General features: G+C 47.6%; 1 protein-coding gene across 1 annotated transcript in view; it reads right to left on the bottom strand.

The window, feature by feature from the left end:
* Positions 1 to 6,037: 6,037 nt before the first annotated feature.
* Positions 6,038 to 10,000, bottom strand: part of LOC308162542 (voltage-gated inwardly rectifying potassium channel KCNH3-like) — a gene marked incomplete at its 3' end in the record, with an annotated part of 59,588 nt that continues 55,625 nt past the window's right edge. Inside the window, exon 10 of the mRNA XM_080536688.1 lies at positions 6,038 to 6,081. Coding sequence (XP_080392814.1) covers positions 6,038 to 6,081 — 44 coding nt within the window. The remainder of the gene's footprint in view (positions 6,082 to 10,000) is intronic.

The following is a 10,000-nucleotide window of genomic DNA, read 5'->3' as shown; positions in this document are numbered from 1 at the left end:
TGGTGATCTTGCGTCTTACCTCCCCCCTAGCCACATGTGCTAATCCATGAGCTTCCTGTATTAACATGCCTAATAAATCTGAGGGTGCTACAACCAACCCCTCATGATTCCTCCATAGACCTGTGTCATCCTGACTTGCCCCCCTTGCTAGCCAAACGTTCTTGTCTAACGTAGTTACTCTACTCTGTAACATCAATAAATCCTCAAGTGTGACCATGCCCTGTAACTGTTTTTCATGTGTGACCAGAAGACCTTTACCTGCCTTGTCTGCTCCTGTAATGGCTTTGGCTGCATCCTCTGCAGCCCTGTTACCTTGTGTGACATGTGATGAGTCAGACCTGTGTGTGGCACACTTCACTATGGCTAATTCCTTTGGCTTCATCATGGCTTGTAACAGCTTCATGATCTGTGCGTGATGCTGTATAGGCGTACCATCAGTTCTCTTAAAACCCCGCCCCCTCCATACAGCTCCATTAAAATGACAAACATTATGTGCATAGGCAGAGTCGGTGTACACTGTCACTCTCCGTCCGGTTCCCAAGTTGCATGCTTCCGTGAGGGCAATCAATTCAGCCAACTGAGCCGAGCAAGGCTAAGGAACTGCCTCAGCCTGTTCTACAATAAACTTTGAATTCTGTGCTTTAACTAAGGAATACCCAGCGCACAACGTTTCTCCTACCCCGTAACAAGACCCATCAACCCAATATTCTATATCAGCTCCCTTTAAAGGCAAAGCTTGTAGGTCTGTTCTATGCTTAATCACTCTGGCTGTCGATGGAATCTGAACACCGGATGGCACCGTCACCTGACAGCCGTTAGGTGTGCATTTTACTGTACAGTTCAATTGGCATAGAGCATCTCTCCCTAGCAGCCCTGTTGGCGTGTGTTCTGACACAAGTGTTGACAGAGTTGCTCTCTGTCCCTTGTACTCTAAGTCTACAAGCTCAGTTGTAGGAATCAGCTGTTTAATTCCCTCAAATCCGATTGTCTTCACATATTCTCTAGACATAGGGAGGTGCGTGGCGCCTTCAGGCTTCTGTGTCACCACCAGCTGGCACCTCCCACTCGGATCTTCCGGGCACCCCTATAGGCCAGCTGCTGGGCCTCCGTAAGGGTTCATCACTCCTGGAGCAGGTGTAGTAGGGGGCCAATATCCTCCTCCTTGGCTCCCCCCTGCGCCCCCCTGGGGCCTGTTGCAGCAGGCACAGGCTAGATGTCCATTCTGGTCGCATTGGCATGGTTCTAGCATCTCCTTCCCTGCTGCTGTCCATCCCCCTGGTGGTGGTCCTTGGCCAGGCTGTGTGTACATCTGGTATGGAACCGCTTGCACCCCTGGTGGCCCTTGTGGGTATGGATACCCCCCTTGTGGCCCCTGTGGGTAGGACTGGTAAGTAGCAGGATACCCCCCTTGTGGCCCCTGTGAGTAGGACTGGTAAGTAGCAGTCTGCACTCCAGGTGGCTGTTGCTGTGGGGCTAAAGCCTGCACTCCCTCTATGTTCCTCTCGCTTTCAGTCAATTGCAAATGAGTCAATATTCTGAGGGATTCTTCGTCTCGTGCCTTCTGTATCTGAATGTTCTTTCGATATAACTCAACTTGATGAGCTACGTGGTCTATATAAACAGCTTTGTTCATGTGTCGTAGCCCCACCACTTCTGCTAGCTTATCCTTAACTGGGGTAGGAAGCCCTTCTTGTATTTTTTCCCTGATTATGGATTTTTCTAAGGGGTTATCTTCAGCGTCTTTCCCTGTCACACTTCTCCATTGAGTGTGCACACGGGCAACATAACCCCTGGGATTCTCATCCCCCCCCAGTGGCTTCACAATGATATTGTCTGGGTGAATGTGAGTAGGGTAGGTCTCTCTGATTGCTTTCCACAGCCTGCCTCTGTTTGCTGCGAAGAGCTCTGGATCATAAACTGATGTATTGATATATCTATGAAGTCCTGCCTTCATCAATATTTCCTGCATTGTATCCAATCCTGCAATAAAAGCTAAGAGTCTTTTCAGGTCTCCCATCGCGGCCTGCGTTCCTGTCAGTATCACGTCGACCTCTCGCGTCCACGAATGTCCTCCCTCTTGAAGAACTGGGAGTTTCTCGATCACTTCAGACAAATCTGTATGATGCCACGGATGATATTCCATCTTGTTACCCCGAATCAGCACTGGACAGTTCTTTAATGTATTTGATGACATTCGGTGACAATCTCCCTCTTTCTCCGGGCGTCTTCTCCCACCTTTCCTTTCGGCTGTGGCTATCATCTTCCTGACCTGCGCGTTGTAGCCTCCATCTGCATTGTCGTCATCACTTGAGTCTGCACTGCCATCTTCGCTGTCATCTTCCTCGTCACTCCTGTCGTCCCCTTTTCCCCTTGGCTCCTTCTTCTTCTTCTGGGAATGATCCTCCAGTGCCTTAGCATATGGAGGGGGACTGGGGGCAGGACACAGGTCTGGGGATGAAATGTTCAGTTTCTGTTCCAGTGTTCTGGCCAATTCTTTTTTCTTTTCCGGTTCCATCTGAGCTATTTTCTGTCCCTCTACCTTAAATAGATCTAAAATAGCTAACTCTAACTTGCGTTTCTCTGATCTAATCTTTCCTCTTTGATGTGCTTTGTGCCCATTGATAAGTATCTCCAATGTTGCAATTAATTGTAAATTAAGGCTGCCCTCTTTCGGCCACGGCTGTTCAATGTATGCCCAACGGCTATTCCATTTCGTAGACATTTTGCTAATTTCCCTAACAAGAGGATTCATTTTTTCCACTACAGCCATAGGGGATAACGTAGCCAACATTCCACGATGTTCACTAATATCTTTTAACAGCTTCGTGGAATTCGACCCCATTCTACTTTGCTCAATATGCTGACAATATTCTATATTAGATAAGGTGTACGCTTCTTACAACCCACCTTATTTTGTCTTGTTTGCTAAACAAATGCTAGTCCAATATAACTGTATTAACCATCCCCACAAAAACCCTGCAACTTCAGAATAACAGACTTGCCTCTTGTGTATGTCAGTGCAGTATTAACTTAAATCTAATAGCTGTGTAAGTACTTTATACTTAAATGTGTTTCCTAATTGTTTATGAATATGTGTCACTTGATTACTCATTCAATACTAATTACAGTTCTGGTCAACACAATTATTAAATCACAAAAGCTGGTCACACCTAAGTATTCACCGATCCACAAAAACCCTTTTACTGCTCAACTATCAAATATGTACTATTCTGCTATTCCTTAATCAAACACTGTGGAAATGACCTAACTAAAATAAAATATGTAAATTACAAATATTAATTACAACCTGTAAATAAATCAACTGTTAAATGAAAGGAATGAATGATTAGTTATTAATTACAACCTGTTAAAGAAATCGACTTGTTAAGTGAAAGGAATGAATGATTAGTTAGAACCATTCATTGACACTTCATTGATGTAAACCTGCGAAGTCATTCAGCTATTATCGAAAAAAGAAATGATTATTATTAGATTATCACAAAACAATTGATCAAAGTTCTGTGAAACAGAAAATGAAATGATCTGAATAATTAATTCAATCAATTAGTAATTAATTAAATTAATATAAGTAATGTAATACATTACAATCATTTATAACCATCTATTTATTAATGTATCGGACTGTTTCATAGACCTCAGCTGTATCTCCCTGAGGATTTAGTGTTTTAAAATGTCTTGTCGTATTTCGTCCAGCAGGCGGCGCCAAACAACCGATTTGCGTATCGATTGCGCATGCGCCAGCGCCTCCGTGTAAAAATGGAGTAGGGGAAGGAGGGGCTAGTCTTTGTCCTTCTGGGGGAAAAACCCGCTGTGGACTCCCAGATCAATCTTTACAATATAACATTGCTTTTCCACAATAATGCCATCTTCCACGACACAACAACTTCACGACTATCTTTCAATCCAGTTAAACTATTATTTATCTCATTCAAATATTCTACGTTCACGTTTCCCTCATAAAGATGGCCTCTGTGTGTGTCCTTTCTCAAGGACAAAGAAAAATGGCGTCTAAGAATAGATTCTCTGACAGAACACTGCAAATGGCCGCTTACACAATGGCGTCGTTTCAAACAGACCCTTAACACAATTCTACACACACACTCACGATATTCCGTAATACCGCTATTAGTTACACAACTAATATCTTAACATAAAAAAGCGAATTACCAAATTCAGCCCTATATCACCAATATACCAATCTAATCGTATATTTACAAAAACGGACCTCAAAATCCGGCTCTCACCAACCCCAGCTTAAAGACTATGAAAGATGTGTTTCTATTCCAACAAGATTACCGTTACACAGATTCTTTTGACTATAACTTATCTGAGATCTACAGTCTATTTTAAACACACCAATCGACTAGAGAGCGATCTCTGTAGAAACCTACCTTCTTCGTTAGATTGAAGCTTGCAAAATACTGTAAATTAAGCTATATTATCTCCGTTACTTGCTCGCCATCATTGTCGTGTATTCTTATTGGTTATGAATCAAACAACAGCTAGTGAGTTTAAGATGATTTAATCCGAGTTACAAACAGATTTATACATACACGTGTTTAAGCTGGGGCCTGGTGACAAAAAGAGGCCGCTTCCTCCCTTCCTCGCTGGTTTTCCCTAGTTTCCTAGATCCCTGCCCTCTTATGCAAATACAGTCACAGGTCATAGCCTATCACCTTATCCAGATGGCCATGAGGGCCGTCCCCTGTGATGTCACCACGGACCCAAGTCCGAGGGGCTGGTCAGATTACAAGAACCATTGCACAACACTAGAAAATAGGATATATATAGTAGAAAATATACGACACGTGTGTGTGTGTTATGTGTGTGTGTGTGTGTGTGTGTGTGTGTGTGTTATGTGTGTGTGTGTGTGTGTGTTATGTATGTGTGTGTGTGTTATGTGTGTGTGTGTGTGTGTGTGTGTGTGTCTGTTATGTATGTGTGTGTTGTGTGTGTGTGTGTGTGTGTGTGTCTGTTATGTATGTGTGTGTGTGTGTGTTATGTGTGTGTGTGTGTGTGTTATGTGTGTGTGTGTGTTATGTGTGAGTGTGTGTGTATGTGTGTGTGTGTCTGTTATGTATGTGTGTGTGTGTGTGTGTGTGTTATGTGTGTGGGTGTGTATGTGTGTGTGTGTGTGTGTCTGTTATGTATGTGTGTGTTATGTGTGTGGGTGTGTATGTGTGTGTGTCTGTTATGTATGTGTGTGTGTGTGTGTGTGTGTTATGTGTGTGGGTGTGTGTGTGTGTGTGTGTGTGTGTGTGTGTTATGTGTGTACGTGTGTGGGTGTGTATGTGTGTGGGTGTGTGTGTGTGCGTGTGTGTGTGTGTTATGTGTGAGTGTGTGTGTGTGTGTAGGCCTATGTGTGTGTGTGTTATGTGTGTGTGTGTGTGCGCTCTCTAACGGACGTGGGCGGGTGAGCCGCAACGACGGCCGCTCGCTCGTGTGTCTCGCTGCGTCCTGATCCAGTGTGACGGAGGGGTGAGTGTTCCCCTAAACCGTTTAAGGGTGACAGCTTGATAGAGGCGCTATCTGCCGCGAGAGAGAGGCAAACCGAGAGGCAGAGACCCAATCTCATCCCAGCGATCCTTCCTCACCCTCCGCTCCGACACCGATAAGAACAGACGAGCGGGGCATGCTCTCCGCAGTGCAGATCATCTTACAGTTTTGATTGACGTGGAATACAAACTTATAAGAGAGTCAGAGGGGGAATTGTGCTCATATAGCTAATCCTATCAGCCAGGGGCAAAATGGTGTTGTGTTTCCTTTCGAAAGTCGTGGATTGAGATCAAATAAAGAGATAAAAATGCAGTTCAACGCAGTGTAGGCTTTTATTCATTGATGGAAAAAGGACCATTGTGTTGTTGCAGTAACACACACAGACACGGACAAAAGGCTCTTATCTGTTATCATTTTTTAATGGTGCGTGCACAAGCGCCTTGCGTGACAACCCTTGAAATGTTTTTGTCTGTATCTTTAGTATTTGTTTTGATTAATATCGATTTATCGCTACTTTAAATCAGTTTAAATCAGAGTAGGTGCCTCCATTGTCGTCACCATTGGCTGAAAAACAGGAGTGGAGAGGAAAAGGAGTCCTTTGTTTTCTCGGCCAGTATGTCTGAGTGCTCTATTATCCAGTTGAAGTGCATTCACCTCGCGTCTTCGTGGTCTTTCAAACTTTTATAAGCGCCTTTCAAGGAACCCAATAGGACACTTTACAAATGGACAGAAAAACAGTCAGACAGACAAAAACAGAAAACACAGAGACAGTGACAGAACAAAAAGGTGAAAAGGCCTTGGTGAACAGATGGGTTTTGAGGGCCGATGGGAAGGTGAAGTAGAGTTCCAGAGGGTGGGTGCTGCCACGCTGAAGGCTCTGTGTCCCGCAGGAGGTGGAAAGCAGACCCATGTCTGAGGACCGCAGATTCCGGGATGGGGTATGTTGGCAGAGAAGGTCAGTTAGGTACTGGGATTTGTAGGTGAGAAGGAGGATTTTGTAGGAGATGCGGGACATGACCGGATGCCAGTGGAGGTTTAATGAGGGTAGGGGTGATGTGCTGCCAGGGCTTGGTGTGGGTGAGAACGCTGGCAGCAGAGTTCTGCACATACTGGAGCCTGTCCAGGGCTTTGCTAGGTACCTGAACATACTGGAGCCTGTCCAGGGTTGTGTTGGGTACCTGAACATACTGGAGCCTGTCCAGGGCTTTGCTGGGTACCTGAACATACTGGAGCCTGTCCAGGGCTTTGCTGGGTACCCTGAACATACTGGAGCCTGTCCAGGGCTTTGCTGGGTACCTGAACATTCTGGAGCCTGTCCAGGGCTTTGCTGGGTACCTGAACATACTGGAGCCTGTCCAGGGCTTTGCTGGGTACCTGAACATTCTGGAGCCTGTCCAGGGCTTTGCTGGGTACCTGAACATTCTGGAGCCTGTCCAGGGCTTTGCTGGGAACCCCGAACAGGACTCCGTTGCAATAGTCCAGGCGGGAGGTGACGAAGGCGTGGACGAGGGTGCCGGCCACAGTGTCAGAGAGGGACGACCAGAGGTTTTAGCCAGGCTGTTCTGTCTCTGTGTGTGTTTGTGTGTGTGTTACTGCTGCCTGTTTCACCCTGGCAGGTTCATGTTTAGGTGAGACCATAAGACCCCCATGGGACACAGACATTGTGGAGGTTACTATAGCTTGAGGACCCTCGTTAAATGAATGAACCGGTGCCATACTGCACCCCCCCCACCCCCCCCACCCCCCCAGTCCTCTGTCTTCCCCATCATGGGTTGGGGGTTCCAAGATGTCTAGTCTGCACCCACCCACCTACCCTCCCCACCCAACAATCAGAACTTATTTCGCCAGAAAAGCAGAAGATGAGCTTGTGTCCTCCTCCCCTCCTTCCCTCCCTCCCCCCCTCCCTCCTTCCCCCCTTCCCTCCCTCCTTTCCTCCCTTCCAACCATGATACACACATGGTCACGCTCTTCCACAGCAATCTGCATCATGTTCTTTCTTTCTTTCGTCCCTCAGTAGAAGGCTCTAGAAGGCCTTCCACTTCCCTGGCTAATTACACACCTCCAGCGATACAAGTGCAGTCGTTGGAATTAACTCCCATGGATGTCAGGGATTCATCCTGGCCTCCCGGGTTGTCAGGGAAGCGTTGTTGGGGGGTGAGGGGGAAGGGGGGGGAGGAGAGGGGGGGGGAGGAGAGGGGGGGACAGGCGCAAAACAAGAGGGGGACTAAATATAAAACCATTTTGTTCTTCTGCTGTGACACACAAACACACACATATACACACACACACACACACACGCACACCCACACCCACACCCACACACGCACGTCTGCGTTTTAAACGGCCTGTCACCGAGAGGAACGCTGGGTAAAAAGGCCTCATTAAGACAGAGAGAGACAGAAGGGGAGAATGAGGGAGGAGAATGAAGGAGGGAGGTTCAGCTTTATTATGTCCCCGTCTGCACGGACTCATCTCTCAGACAGATGTGGCCCGCACACACACACACACACACACACACACACACACACACACACACACACACACACACAGACACACACACACACACACACACACACACACACACACTCACAAACACACACACACACACACACACACACACCTGCCTGCCTGCCTGACCCGGCTGACACCTCCACTCTGAATCATGCATTAAGAAATATGAGCTGCTCTCTGTGTGTGTGTGTGTGTGTGTGTGTGTGTGTGTGTGTGTGTGTGTGTATGTGTGACGCATGCTGTGCCTACCTATCAGATCAGCTAGGGGCAGAGATAATGTCACCGTGCCGCTGTCAGTGTGTGTGTCTGTGTGTGTGTCTGTCTGTGTATGTGTGTGTGTCTGTGTGTCTGTGTGTGTGTGTGTGTGTGTGTGTCAGGCTGAGGTGACAGACCAGATGCAGATGATTCACCTCTTCATGATGACACCTCCTCACCTCCTCACCCCCCTCCTCCCCCCCTCCTCCCCCCCCTCCTCCCCCCCCTCCTCCCCTGCTCTCTCATCCCTGTATCTTTACGTCACTGTGTTACTGAACCCTATGTCCTTTTGCTCTCTCATTTTGTCTTTCTCTCTCACTCTCTCTCACACTCTCTCTCTCTCATTCACTCTCTCTCACTCTCTCTCTCTCTCTCTCATTCTACTCTCTCCTCTCTTTTCTGTCTCTTTCTTTCACTCTCTCGCTCTCTCTCTCTCTCACACACACACACACACACACACACACTCACACACACACACACACACACACACATTCACACACACACACACACACACACACGCACACACACACACACACACACACACGCACGCACACACACACACATGCACACACACACACACACACACACGCACGCACGCACGCACGCACACACACACACACACACACACACACACACACACACACACACACACACACACACACACACACACACACACACTGTCTCTCTCTCTCTCTCACTCTGAGAGACTGAGAGAGAGAGATTGAGAGAGAGAGAGGGAGCAGGTAGACTGTGTCGAGACTTAGTTTAATCTAATTGGCTTGGTCCCTGCGCCCATGTCCACGCTCCCCAAAACCTGCCTGTTAATCTGCTCAACACCACTTTGGCTCCAAATGAGTCAATGAGACATACGAATGCAGTGGGCCTGACCTCTTCTAATCAGGTTAGAGTTAGCTCTGAGTTAGCGTTAGCTCTGAGTCAGTCAGGTTAGCGTTAGCTCTGAGTTAGCGTTAGCTCTGAGTCAGTCAGGTTAGCGTTAGCTCTGAGTTAGCGTCAATCAGCAGATGGACATCTCCCACCTCATCCCATCTCCTGTTGTAACGTGGTGGTCCAGACTCCGTAGCTGTCTCCGCCACCTGCTTGGCTAAAGTGGCCTCTTTGGAGGTGACGAAAGATTTGTTTTTTTGTTTTTTCTTTCTTGTTTCAGGCCTGTCCCCCCCTCCCCCTGCCCCCCCCCCCCCCCCCCCCCCCCCCCTGCCCGCGGCTGTGCTTTCTTGAGCGATGTCTTTAACCTCTGTGTTCTCCTGAGGTAGAAAACCACATTATGATGGTAGACAGATAGCTGACTTTGCTGCTGGTCTCAGATGCACAGACGTGATATCAGGCTTAGCGGTGTTCTCTGGTTTTATGCAGCACAACATGTTCAGCCCAGTGTTTCCTGTCTGCTACGCGGCCCTGGTGACAGGAGGCACCTCATGTACTCCGGAATGAGAGGGACACATGAATGTAAAATGGAAGAGGGCGAGATGTTTATGAATGAATAGTCACCCTGACGACCGTAGCCCTATGAAATGGTTGGCCCAGGGAGGGATGGAGGGATGGAGGGATGGAGGGAGGGATCTCTCTGTCATTACCAACACCACCGGCCAGGAGCATAGCTAGGCCAGGGAGGGAGGGAGGGATGAAGGGAGGGATGGAGGGAGGGAGGGAGGGATGAAGGGAGGGAGGGAGGGAAGAAGGGAGGGAGGGATGGAGACAC

This window comes from Nansenia antarctica (assembly GCF_963989245.1).
Source record: "Nansenia antarctica genome assembly, chromosome: 7".
In the NCBI taxonomy this organism is placed as follows: domain Eukaryota; kingdom Metazoa; phylum Chordata; class Actinopteri; order Argentiniformes; family Microstomatidae; genus Nansenia; species Nansenia antarctica.
The sequence above is the reverse complement of the archived record's forward strand: the minus strand, read 5'-3'. Positions and strand labels throughout refer to the sequence as shown.